Below are 14,971 nucleotides of genomic sequence, written 5' to 3'. Positions count from 1 at the left end.
CAATATTAAGAAATTAAGTAGTTGTGAAATATATTATGGTTGTCTCTCGACAGTAATATTATTTACAACGTGGTAAATAATATGTTGTGAGAGACCATGCAAATTGTCTTTATATTTTAATATTTTTAATTACATTTAATATTATGTGGGGGGGACCCTAGCTCATATCTATCCGAAAATGTATTTTTTCTTGTATTAATCTTTACTGTCGTGAGGTAGATTTTGGTCGACTTTTTGAAATGCTGTATAAGGTTTTATATTTCTATCTTGGCAAAGAATATTTGGATTGTTTGAGTTTAATAAAATGTGTTTTATTTCGCGAACTTTGGTCAATGGACAATTTGCGCGTTTCAAGTCGTTTTCATTGTTTATTACCTCGGTTTCGGGTAACTTGATTGCTTCTAACATTTTCCTTTCCCTTAGTAAAGAACGAGAAGTATGAAGAGAACGAAAATCATGCGTAAAAGTAACTTGTGTCATTTCTAGGTCAGGATTATCATATTTTTTGTCATAACATCCTGGTGTCCAATGATCATTTTCAAAAAAAACTACTATAAATTTCCTACCTGGTTTATAAAACCCTAAGCCTGCAGTTTTTTTAGAATTTTCGTAATTTGGGCATATGATTATTAAATTGAAATTATAAAAATCAGCTACTGCTGCTACGTCCTCACCGTCTAACCAAATTGGTTTTTCGTGTAAATTTAAATCAAGTAAATGGGAAATGGTTTCTGCTGTTACATAAATATTTTCGTGCGCCAGCATTACTGTCAACGCATATATTGCACAAAATCCGTCTCCCGGGACCTCAATCAACTTACTACTACATCTAACAATTTCACGTAACGTTGGCTGAATTAATATTAAATTTCTCATTTTTTCAATTTTGTTGTCATTATCTGTATCCTTATTTAATGTAGTTTCATCAACTATTTTTTCAATTTTCAATTTAATATTATCTGACGTTCTACGTTTTTGATCGAATTTTAAAACAACTAAACCTTTATCACCTGTTAAAACTATCTGTTTATTAACAAAATTTATTTTGGCTTGATATAATTCTAAAAAGTCTGTACCTATTAAACTAGGTCCAACTAAGTTCCTAACTACCATGCATTTAATAGGGAATTTAATATTTTCGAACACAACAACTGTATTAATAATACCAAGTAGTTCTAAATCGGAACCGTTTGCCGTAATTAGCTTTACGCAATCGATTGCCTTTGGAGTGATTCCTACTGGTAAATTGTCAGCATTAATTATAGACGCAGTGGCCCCTGTGTCTATTACAAAATTATGTTCTATGTTTTCAATTTTGCCTACTACCTCAAGTCTTTGACCTGGTTCGAATGCTGCCGGAAGCGAGGTCGGATTACACGTCGTTATACATTTTTGTATCGTATTGTCATTATTTTTTTGCTTTTCAACAGTTACTGAATTTTTACTTGCGAATTTGTGATGAATATTATGGTCACTCATGACTGCTACTTTTTTTTCATTGAATAAACCATCTATATTATAATCGTCTATGTCAGTGTTTTTATTAATATAAATTCCATTATGTTTATCGTTAATTTTTATGTTTTTTAATTGTTTTGGAATTGGAAATAAGGTTTCGTCATTTTTATATTTTTTCGCTATTATTGTTTCCAACAATGTTGTACTAGAAATGGTATCGTTAGAATTTTTTTGCTGGCACAGAGGGAGTCTAACCACTCTCTCTTGCCTTAATAGTTTTTTTGATTATTATGAAAATATGTTTTATTCAAATTACGTGTATCATTATCAGGCACCTGACCGATAGTGTGCTGATTCATCACGTTATTTACGTCTACATTATTTTGATTGATACCATTTGTAGCATGCGATGGATTTTGATAATTTTGGCCTACGTTTTGTTCGTTAAAATTTGCACCTTGATTACTAATATACACATTATTTTTATAATATTGCTGACTTTTTTGGTTAGGCCTATTTTTATACCTATCATCTCACTTTGGTTGTGTATAGCCATTATTACTATTAAAATGATTTGGAGGGTTATATGTATTTTTTCGATGGAAGTGTTTATTAGGATCTATATATTGATTTGGTCTAATTTCATTATTTGTGTTGTAATTATTATTTGGATAAAAAGTATTGTTTGGGTGATAATTTTGATTATTAACATAATCGTTTGGAATAAATTAATTATTTGAACTATAGTTTTGATTACTAAAATTGTTGTTTGGATAAAATGAATTATTTAAATTCTGTTTTTGATTACTATAACTATTATTGTTATTATTGCATGGGTCGTAATTGCACATATTATTATTGAATGCATTGTTTGGATTATTTTGAAGATTGTAATATGGGCTAGGACTATTCCCATGCATATTATTATTAAATTTCTTTTTCTGGTTAAAATTTCTATTACCATTGTTAATATTATTTAATTTAGATTTTAAAAATTAATTTTCTTTCCTAAGAGTGCCAATATCTACGGAACTTATATTTTGAAAATCAATTTTGTGTGCATCAATTTCGAATTTTCTATTTTCTATAAATTAATTTCCAAGTTGTCTAAAGTGTCATTATTCATAATAGTTACAGTGTTATAATATTCTGGTGTTAGTGCCTCTAATATTATATCAATTTTCTCGGTTTCAGGAATGGTGCAATTTGTTTGACTGATTAAGTATAAAATATCTGCTAAAAACTCCGATATTGTTTCTGTCGATTTTAATTTTTTATTTCGTAATTTGTTTCTTAACATACGATTCCTAGCCGGCGATGCAAATTTTTCCTTAAATATTTGTTCTATTTCATCAAAAGTCGGATATAAGTTATTAATTGTTAATGTGTTGTATAATTTATAAGCGGAATTTTTTAAATATAATGGCAAGTAAGTTAGTTTTATTTGCGGAGACCACTCATTAGCAGTAGCTACCACGTTAAAGTACTCGAAAAATTCTAAAACGCATTCATCGCCCGAACCGTTGAAAATATTAGGTACAAATTGTTGAGGTCTTGCCATTTTATTTTTCGTATTTGATTTAACTATATTATCAATTTTTGAACTAGCGTTCAATTTATTATTTTGATTTACCTCTACAGATTCAAATTTTAAATTATTCGGTTGCTCAGTATTTTTAATTGGTGAAAGTGATTGGTCTATTAAGAGATTTTCTAACTGTTGGGCCACGTCTTTAGGTCCAACCGTATCGGTACCTTTATTTTCTAATTCTACCTGTGAGTCTGGTTCGCTAATATTTTTTTCACAATGATTTTTCTGGCTATTATTGAAATCTAATGATAACTTATTTTCATTAAAGGTAAGATCTGCAGTACTATCGTTATAATTATCTTTATCTTCGGTATCAAGAAGTCCAACTCTAAAAGTTTTTATTGCTGATTTCGCGAGATTCCTTAAGTGTAAGAGGGTTGACGATTCTTCACAATGTATGTTACAGAATTTTAAAAAACCAACTACTTCAGATTTATCTAACAAAAGTATCCACTCAAAATCTAAATTTCGAATTTTCAAAAAAATCTCCTAAATTATTCTCATCGATTTGTCGTAATATGCCGATCAATTATGTTGCATTTATTTCTGAATCGAAGTGTTCATTTAAAAATAAAATATTTAATTTTGTTACTTTAGCAATCTGATTATTAGTATTTCGTTTAATATAAAATTTGACATCCATTAAGAATTATTAGGCCAATAACTTCACATAAGATTCACATGACACCCAACAATAATATCACAACACAAGGGGTGTACCTTAGAATCGAAATTTTTCTCGAGAAAAAACAAAATATAATTTCCAAAAAAAAATCGGGACTCCAGGGACGGGCGCCTCCACCAACTGTAACGTCTCCTCTTCACCTGGGCTTTTACCCGTTCCGGTGTCGTTCTGTTTATTTTAACGAGGTCTCGGAGACTCGACCTCGGTGTGTGATATTATTACTAGGGATCAGGGTTACCTTATGTGAAGCAAGTACTCAACGTAATGTATATATATATATATATCTGTTATTGATGTATTATTATTATTTACTATAAGTTACAATATTGAAATATACTTATAAATTATAACTCCGGCTACCGATCGGGCCATGGTGTGTCGTGGGTGCCGATGTCCAAATGTGGGTTGAGCTGGTCGTCCGCAGGTCCTCTTCAGGTCGTTGTCAGTCCTCGAGTTCCTCTATCGACCACCGACTATGACTCCTCATTCTTGACCATCCAACTATCAACCGCCGACTATATTCTATCGACTACTTCACTGTAGACTCTATCATAACTGACTCCCGCCAGGCGTCCAGGTCGGTTATTTACACGATGTGAGCTAAACATCGCGTCAGCATAATATATATTTCATACATATATACACATTTGTCATTACTAACACTCAGCATATTAGCCGTGCTCAACGTAGGGAGTAATGTACGATATCGATGACGATAATCGTTACAATCGTAAATATAAACTATTTTCATACTAAATCCATATACAAATATCGTAATTTTAATAAAAACACATATAATTATTATCATTATCATCATAAACCGTTATACATAATATATTCACTATTTACATTTTCCTAGGTTAAATTTGAATACATAGCTTACAAAATTCAAAATATTAACAAAAAGAAACATTTCACCAAAAAAATAAGTCTAATGTATGCAGATACATTTATTTCGTCATTCAGATTCATCGATAGACTATAATCAATATCACCATATATGATGATTTCATACGTTAACTGTTTAACTCAAGATACATTGAAGATCATCCATAAGGTTCGAATTCAGAAATCACAATCACTCGCATACGTGCACGACTATATTTTACCCAGCTAAACCCTCCACCATCACCAAAAACACTCGCATACGTGCACGACTATATTTCCCCCTCCACCCCTCCACTAGGTTTAGTTAGTTTCCTGTAAGTTGGACTAAAATAAAAAAAAATTAAAGGTCATGATCCATTATAACTCATTACTTCATCCTTCACAGAGTGTAGATGAAGTAATCTTTATTTTGTTTTCGTATTTTTTTTTAGTCCAACCTACAGGAGGAGCGGGGTAGCGGGGGGAATGTCGTGTACGTATGTGATAGAATGACTCAACCCATGGGTTGAGCAGAGGTGTACACGGGTTGAGCCATCAGATATAGGGCTGCGCAAGCAGGTTGAGGTTCCAGAAATCTCTTTTTTATCCTACTTACGACAGACAACATGTATACACATGGTGATTCGGTGTCTTCTTAATTATACTACAAAAAGTCCAAAAATTAAGTAATCGACGGTTTTTTAACTGAAAATATTTCAGCCAGCAGTATTTTAGCCAAACAATTTTATTTAGACCTAATAATGTTTTACCCAAAAATATTTCAACCGAATAATATCTTTGACAACAATATTAGATCCAAAAATATTTCAGCCAAAAACAATATAGTCGAAAATAATAATTTAGCTGACAGTTTTGTACACGATAAATCTTTTATCCGAAATGTATTTTAGCCAAAAAGTATGTTGTCGGCTAAAATAATGTCGTTTAAAATATTGTCGGACAAACTATTTATCGGTTAAACTACTGCTGGATAAATAATTCATCGTCTAAAACATGATTCTGCTAAAATACATTCACAATAAAACATTTTTCGGCTAAAATAATTCAAGTTAACTGGCTACCATCTTAATAATAACAATATAAATATAATATAAAATATCCTAGGCTGACAAATCGTCTCCACTCAGAATCGTTTTTTGTATACAATGATGTTATATCATTGAAATGTAATACCATCCATTACAGTCACCCATTTGTAACTTCCTGTACAGAAGAGTGACTTTTAAATAATATATGTATACCTACCTGAAAAATACGGGACGCAACTTACAACTTACTTTTATCATATAACAGAGTTTTAGCCAGTTTTAAGTGGTTATAACAAACTGCTTTTGATTTTTATTAAAATAGATTTAACATTTAAAAAACTATAAAGAAAAATATACATAGTATTAGTATTTTATTTATTATGATAGGTAAAATATTAGATTAAATTGTTTTATAATAAAACTATTAATTATTATGATATTGATCAATAGGGGGCTGAAGCAGGTCGAGAAAAATATGTAAAACAACCAAAATACCAGACTAAAGTGTAAAGCTTGTATTTGATGGATTTTAATTTGGAAAACAGTTTTGAATTTGTATTCTATTATTCTAGGTTTCAATCGATGCGATTTTTGATATTGGAAAAATTTAACACGTACTTAAGTCTTAAAATAAATGAAATGTATGGTTCTTTTTATTATCAATATTTTAATTATTAATTTAAATAATATCTAAAATAGCTTCGATCGAAACCTAAAAGACTAGATGACAAATTCAAATCTGTTTTCAAAAATAAAATCCATCAACCCCAAGCCTCGTAATTTTGTCTGGCTTATTGGTCTTTAAGGTATTGGTCACACTACACCCGATATCGGCCGAAAAACGTTCGGCCGAATATATTAATTCAATTGAATCTATTTATAATGGTCACACTAGTTCAGAATAATTCGGCCGTATACGACCGTTAACGGGCAAAAACAATATTATTTGTTTTTATCGGCCGTTTGAATCCGAAAATGGATATTTCCTGCGCATCGTCTACCAATCCGAAATAATACCAATATAGTTGAACAATTATTATTATTAGTATTATTATTCATTTACATCAAACACTAGTAAGAAGACGGTACGTCGTACGTCGATAGTTTTGTGTTTCATTGCCTGTGTTTTATTTAAAATACGTATCTTTGAATTTTGAAATAATGGTTGATTGCGAACGACTAATTAGTTTAGTTTTTGAAAGAGAACCTATATGGGATTCTACAAGCAAAAAACACCATAATAGAGATATAACCAGGAAATTGTGGCAGGAAATTGAAAAAGAAATGCAGGTCAAAGGTAAGTAAATATAAGAATGTAAATACATAAATTTAATTTGAAAATTAATAAAATATTGTAATTGAGATTATTGTTTATTATTATTATTATTAATATTGTGATGGTGGTAAATCTGAATTAAATTTGATAAATAGATAATAAATAAAATACAAATTTAGGTTATGAATAATTATATAATATTATTATAGGTACAATTTAACAATTGTTACTTTTATTTTATAGCTCCAACAGTTGTGAAATAATCTTTAAAAGTATCACGTATTATGTATGCTTCCGTTCTTGATCTGTTATTGCGTCTAGATACTGAATGTGTTTCTGAGTTTATAGTTGGGTCACGACGAACCTGCTCCAGTAGTGTTTCATCTATACCTTCTTTATCGATGATAATATTATGCAACAAACATATAGTCTTAATAACTATATCAACATGTTCCGGGTTCATTTGAAGTTCGGTTTTTAAACATCTCCATTTCGATACCAAAATTCCAAAAGTGCATTCAATCATACGCCGAGCTTTGCTCAAACGGTAATTAAATGTTTCTTTTGCCGAATCCAAATTTTTATCGAATGGATAGGGTCTTAATAGATACTCTTTCAGTGGATATCCTTGATCACCCAATAGAACAAATGGCATTGGAGTAGTTGTGTTCGGTAATGGTCTGTAATTAGGTACATTAAAGGATTTAGCTTCCAAATTTTTAAAAATATTTGATTCGGTAAATATTCCACTATCGCTCTGTCGTCCGTATGCTCCTATATCAACCGATATAAATTTATATTTGGCATCACAGACTCCTTGTAAGTGGACAGAAAAGTAACCTTTGTAATTATAAAACATCGAACCAGAGTTATTTGGGCATTTTATACGAATATGTTTTGAGTCAATACATCCAATACAGTTCGGGAATTTCCATAGTTTCTCAAAATCATAGGCAATTTGTTCAAATAATTCAGTGCTTGGGAACGGCATATGAATGCTAGAAAAAACCTCCCAAATAGCATTACAAGTCTCGTAGATAATTTTACCAATTGTATTATGGGCCATACGGAATGAAAATGACAACGCTCGATAAGATGTGCCTGTAGATAGATACCTAAAAAATACAAATAAATAAACATACATTTCCTTGAAAAAAAATAAGCAATTATTGGCAAAACAAATTAAAGAACTTCTAAAAGTTTCAAGTACCCAGGAATAATATGTTTATGGCAATACTAAATTTGAACTTGAAAAAATAAAAAATAATGATATACATTATGCATGTACATGCATATATAATATTATGTATTTTTAATGTTTAAACTGCTATTGTACTTAAAAATTTGTGTGAGAAACCTTGTATTACATTTTTAAACTTTTTTAACTTTAAGAATAAATTTTTTTTGTAGTTTTAGATTCTGAGCGGAGCAATGAATTTATTGATTTAACAATGATGATGTGTGTTATTTATTTAATTTTTTTAAAAAAATTTTTGTGTGTGTATACGATAAGTATAGTCGAAATAATGTTTCGGTTTCAACTTCAGTATCTTGTTCGATGGGACCTTTTAAAAATTGCAATTTTGAGTATTTTATGTCTATGCAGATTATTCCACGAATCTACTCAAAAAAGTACATTTAAATGATTAAATCTTTATTAAATATTACGTAATTATTTATTTTCATGTGTGCATGCATTTATACATGTAATATACTTACATTATACTAATTGCAGATCACAATGGTTAGACTGAAAAGTTTTTATGATATAAACCAAATTATTTATTTTTTTTTTGATTGGTGGTGTGGAGGTAAATGTTTCAAATAAAAGAAATTTTTACTGGTTGTTTAATTGGCATTATCTATACATGATAAAATTCGATCAAAATATTATCATTTGTTTTGAACTGTTTAGGGACATTTTCAGTTTCCAATTTTATTAGTTTTTTTTTATAAATATCAATAAAATTTTATGTGTTGGGCCAAAAAGCCTTCAAGACTCCTGATATATTGCTACAATAGTATAGTTGAAAATATTAAAAATACATAGACATTATTTTTTTTATAAGAATTTGAAGTTCAAAATATTGACAATATTTATCAAATTTAAAATTTAATAATTATTTTGTAATTAAAAATTTATAAGATGTTCAAATTTTGTAGTTAAGGATTGAACATTTAAAACGAAGTTCTCCGTAGGTATAAGTAGTTATTTCCATAATCAAAAAATCTAAAAATATACACGAACACAGTTTTTTTTTTAGTTATTTGAAGTTCAATTTTGAACGAAATTATGTATTAAATAACCAAGAATAATGATTTTACTTATTTTCTAAAATTTTATAATATTAATTCAACTTACCACACGGATGCCGTAAATAAAAACAACTAAGAAGTAATAAAAATACAAATATAATATAATATAATTATAATATGTATAAACATTTAGTAGGCTAATTTTTTTTTTTTTTTTACATAGGTGACTGTCGCGTTTGGCTCTTAACAAAAATAAATTTCTTATAATTAAAGTTAAGGGTGCCTTCACGGCAAGGCGTTAGTTCAATATAAATATTTTACTAACGACCTTATAATAATAAAGAAGATACTAAAATAGATAATCCGAGCAAACAATGTATTTAATGATTGATTTTATTGTAATGATAAGTAATGGTAGGTAATGAAATAATAATAATAATATGGTTCAAGAATAATACAGCTTAAATAATATAATATATAAATGTGAGATGCCTATTTGGCATCCACTAGGTAATAACAATGTAATAGAATGCTTGATTAGCACCTAAACATAATAATGATTGAATATCAAATATTTAATAATTGAATAATACAGCTCGTCAGCTGGTTACCTGGAGAACTGGTGTCCGTTAGCGGCTTCGAACCAAACGCTACCGTCTCAGGATGCGCACATTTTCACAATAAAAATACAATATTATAATAATTAAATGTGCAGCAACCTGAGAACGTACGACTAACGAGCCACCAGTTCAAACGAATAAATCACTGAACACATGTAATTGACAACGACACAAAATTCACGTGCTTCTGCAAGTATCTCGTGGTACGCCCTGAATGGGGGAATAATATTAGTGGTTGAATGAATACAAATTACTGAACGATACTTACAGAAGGCAATTCACAGGAGACGAGCACAAAACGAATGAATAACGAAAACGAATGTATTAATGAATGAATAACGAAAACGAATGTATTAATGAGTGAATAATGAAACCTGGCTAAGTTTCGACCGCGCAGCTCGACAGACGAGAAGAGAGAAAAAAGAAAGAAAACGAATGTATTTAATTGAATGTGTGGTTTTTACGAAAACGAATGAATATTTGAATGACCAATGAAAAAACGCATAACTCACAAAAATGCGATCAGTACCACCTTAAACATTTGATACGACGAAATATAGACTTTCGGTGGCACTGAAAGCGGTACACAACTTTATGAATAACGAAAAACATTGAAAATATATGAAAAAATAATAAAACGAAAATGTGACCGTTAGAATACGCACATTGCCCACTATCAGTTAGATAACGGCGCACCGCTATCACAAGCTGACGGTGGGACAACGCACGCACTCCTCGATCCGTTGTCGTGAATCACACACATGCGCACACCAGACAGCCAGCTGATTTGCTGTTGGCGCGGAAACGAAGACATTTAATTTGTTTGCGGAGCGAACAGGTGACATTTTAAAGACTAAATGGGCAAGTTTGAGAGATACATTTAGGAAAGAATTTAAAAAATTAAAACGTCCCACAGGATCAGGATTAGAAGAAGAAGCTGTTGAATCTCAGTGGAAATATTTTGAGTCGTTATATTTTTTAAAGGATAATATAACTCCTAGAAAAATGGTGGGAAACATAGTAGAAGAATCAAAAACTCATATTGATGAACAAGAGAGCTTTCCAAATTCACCATGTAATTCGTCCATTGATGTCGTGAATGATTTTGATGAAACAAGTTTTTCTGAAAAACATACTGAAAATCCATCGTCTGGTATTTTATCTTTTGAAGAAGGACCATCATCAAAAAAAAAGAAGGGAAGAAATGATGTGATGCAAGATTTACTAGCAATCGAAAAACAAAAACTTCTACAGTTCAATGAGATACAGGCAAATTCACAAAAAAAAAAAAATGATGAAGATGAAGATTTTTATTTCCTTATGAGTTTGTTGCCTCATTTAAGAGAAATACCAAAACACAGAAAGTTAGCTGTAAGGCTTAAACTTCAAAATGTTGTAATGGCAGAACAAACTGAAAATACCACTGGATCAAGTAATACTTTTACTCCTTCAACATTCTTTGTCAATTCATCGATTCCCTCATACTATATGAATCAGCCCGAATATTCTTCATCAAATTGCCAGTCTAATATTAAGAACACTATTCCTTGTGGTCAAACAAACTTAAATCCTACAGCTGTAGATAATACATGTTTATCTTCTTGGCAAAACATTAATAACGAATAAAAAAAAATGTATATTTTATAAGCAAGTTAATTTTTTACTATAATATTAAAAAGGTATGTATTATTTTTTTTTAAACTGAAAGTACGAAACGTTGTTTTTTTATTAAGTTGTTCAATAAAAGTTGTTTTCATTATTTTATTCTTATCAATTTGTTCAATAAAACTTTTTTACTATTTTATACTGATCTATTTGTTCAATAACTTTATTCATGTTATATTAAATTTGTGTAAAAAAAAAAAAACGTAATTATAGCCTCGGAAAATTATAATTATCTCATTTCGTATTAGTTATTTTATATATTAATTGAAAAATATTAAGTTATGATTACCTATTAACAATAATACTAATACTAATATAAATAATAATATTTACCTTAAAGTTACTACAAGTCTTTCTTCTGGAATTATGCATTTTCTGAAACTGCAATACTTTTCTATGTATGGACGAATTTTTTCCAAAATATAAAAAAAGGTTTCAGGTGATACCCTCATATATTCAAAAAATTTGATTGGCTGTTTTAAAAGTTGTGGGAAAAGCGTGTGAAATTCACCATATTTTTCCCTTTCTTCAAATATTCTGTTGACCCACCATTGCCTTTGTACTTTTTCACTGAACAGTAAATACTTTAGAACAGGACTGGTTTCCAAAAAATAAAGTTGGTTGATTACTTCCATTTCATACAACTACTGAACAACGAATGAGGCATATTACAATATATTCAAACGGATGTGTATATTCGACCGATGACGGGTGTAGTGAGACCAGAAAATTCGGCCGATAAATGAACCCGAAAAATCGGACGAATTTGACGGTCTCGAATCGGCCAATATCGGGCGTAGTGTGACCAATGCCTAAAACGCGTTGTGCTAATTTTGATCATACCGATATTCGACATGTTCCTGTGCGTGCGTAAATGAGTTATCGTTCCGTGAATTTCCAAAATCCTACTTCAATTCCACGGAACACGGTGTATTTAATATTTATTACTATATTATAATATTTATAACCATATATTATTTTAAGGATATATTATATTGACTAGGTATATTATTATTATTTAACTGCAATGATAATATTATTTTTATAACCTAGTCGTTCGATAACCACGCGTTTAGATTTAACATTTTTTTATATTTAAGTAAGAAGTATAAAAGTATTAAAAACATTTTGTTTAGGAAACATGTTACCTCAACTACTTATTGACTAATTATTAATTATAATACCTATTCAATCTTATTTTTTTTTTGATAAAAAATAAATAAGTACCTACTACAAATTAATATACTTATCTATAGTTATTATTTTTATTTTATGTAAATTAATTTTTCATTCATAATTAATTTTTTTTATAATTTCGGGTACGACACGACTATATTATGAATGAATATATTCCATAGTTGTAGCTAATAATTATATAGGAACATTTTAATATTTTTCCGACGAATTCTCCTGCGGCTTGGTTTATTTTGATTATCATCGTAAATCCGGGAATTCAAATTTCGTCTCGAAAACGGCGATAACGGATTACATACACTAATGTTCATTTACTTTTCACACATTGACACAGCCAAAATGTACAAGTAATATGAAATGCCTAAACACTACTGCTTAAAACATGGTATGCAACAGCCCCATTAAAATGTAAATTATAGGTACTATTATGAAGTTATCAACATTTTGAGCAATTTAAATATAAAAGTGGTGGAGCCCTTCAAGCTCTTCTAATACTCGTACCAAATCCTAAATACACCACTGTTATCATTGTGATTTGTGACAGTGTATGGCTAGGAATTATAGAGGTTGCATTTTTTATTATATGCTCTCAATTCATAGAAGTCTGCGGGGACAATATTGACAATGGGAAGTTTGAAAATCAAAAATTTAAAAATTATCATTTTGCATTTTAAAAAAACTATAGAATGCTATAATATTATAAACCGCCAAGGAGCCAACAGGCAAACAGTTTTCACACACATATTATATGGGAATATCTACGAATATTTGCATATATATTTCGTCTTTTTATGCTCTTAAGTTATCAGTGACAATGTAGCAACCACAATTATAACATCATAATCCACTAATCAAGTAAAACCGTATTTTTTTTCGAAATCATAGAATAAGTATCACATTAAAAGCGTCCCGTGGTCACGTATATCTAATAAAACTTTGGTATATTATCAATTTAACTCATAATATAGAATATAAATGCAATTTATCTACAATAATTACTAAATAATTTAACATTTTAAGAATATCATATAATATTATGTACAATGACTAATACCAATTATTGCAATATTAATTCATTAATCATTTTAGTTATATTTTATCAATTGATAATAGTTTCAAATAGTTTTCCACGATCTAAATATCGGTAGTCAACCGATAATATTATTTGGATTCAACAATTAGATAACGATTAAGCTTACATATCTATCTAATGATTATAATGATTCACACGAATCGCCTAAATAAACTATTTTAAAAAATATGATTAAAAAATAAAAAAATACGATTTTTAAAAACCAGTTTTAACCGGTAACCGATCACCAAAAAACCTTATCAACGGTTTTTAAACGATTAACGTTTATCATAGTGTTTAAAGTATCTTTAAAGAAACGGTTACCGGTTACCATAATATAAAAATTAAACGATAACCGGATACCGGTTTTAAAAAATTACCATTTTATTGGGAACGGTTTTAAGCCCTGGTTGAAACCCTAATACTATTAGTATACCGATCTAAAATATTATTTTGAAAAACATATTATGAAATGTATTTGATATTATACGCTGTTTTTCATATACAACGATATATTATTTAATTAAAATTCAACACCCTATTCATTGCATGACCCACTTGATAGTTAACACCTAGGTACTGTACTGCGTAGTAAAGCAGTACCTACCTACCCATTGGCCCCCATTTTTAAATTAAATTTTTTTTTGTCTACCTATTTAATTTTACAAGTAGGTAAAAAACTACTGGACATTTTCAATGCTGACCTCTTAAAAATACCAACTAGATTAATTTTCCTATCAGAAAAGATGCTAAAGTTGAAAATCGACTAAAAATAATGTTTATAGACAGAAGAAAAACACATATCATATACATACATCGCTACCGGTTCCGTTCAAAATATAATATGCATTGTTCTATTTTGAGTAGTATTATAAGGAAGGTTTAGGTATTTATCGGTGTTTGAAAAATAAACTTAAAACATTTTACAACTTAAGCATATTTATTTAATTTGAGAATTAAATGTACTATTATAGGACATGGTCTAACTATACTTAAACATTAATTATACATACATTATGTAATTCAATTTAGATATATAAATTTAATATATTAAATGAAAATATTATAATTTATTAATTAAAATTAGTTGGCTTAAAGACATTCATATTGATAGGAAGACCGCGACGTATAGTTGCGTATTATTACGAATCGGTTGGTACAACGGTTTCCAGCTGCTACTAACAATGTGTTCTATACATGCAATTATATGTACCTACACACCGTATAGACGCCAAAAA

At 29.5% G+C, this 14,971-nt stretch overlaps 2 protein-coding genes across 2 annotated transcripts; one reads left to right on the top strand and one right to left on the bottom strand.

Moving 5' to 3' along the window:
* Positions 1-7,158: 7,158 nt before the first annotated feature.
* Positions 7,159-7,992, bottom strand: LOC132941867 (putative nuclease HARBI1). The gene has a single exon (XM_061010085.1). It carries the CDS (start codon positions 7,990-7,992, stop codon positions 7,159-7,161), a length of 834 nt encoding a protein of 277 aa, XP_060866068.1.
* Positions 7,993-10,659: 2,667 nt separating this feature from the next.
* Positions 10,660-11,428, top strand: LOC132941857 (uncharacterized). Its single transcript, XM_061010075.1, has 2 exons — positions 10,660-10,663; positions 10,719-11,428. The coding sequence occupies exons 1-2, from the start codon at positions 10,660-10,662 to the stop codon at positions 11,426-11,428; spliced, it is 714 nt and encodes a 237-aa protein (XP_060866058.1).
* The last annotated feature ends 3,543 nt before the right edge of the window (positions 11,429-14,971 follow it).

This window comes from Metopolophium dirhodum, chromosome 1 (assembly GCF_019925205.1).
Source record: "Metopolophium dirhodum isolate CAU chromosome 1, ASM1992520v1, whole genome shotgun sequence".
In the NCBI taxonomy this organism is placed as follows: domain Eukaryota; kingdom Metazoa; phylum Arthropoda; class Insecta; order Hemiptera; family Aphididae; genus Metopolophium; species Metopolophium dirhodum.
Note: the sequence above shows the minus strand (reverse complement) of the source record. Positions and strands in the feature narration are given on the sequence as shown.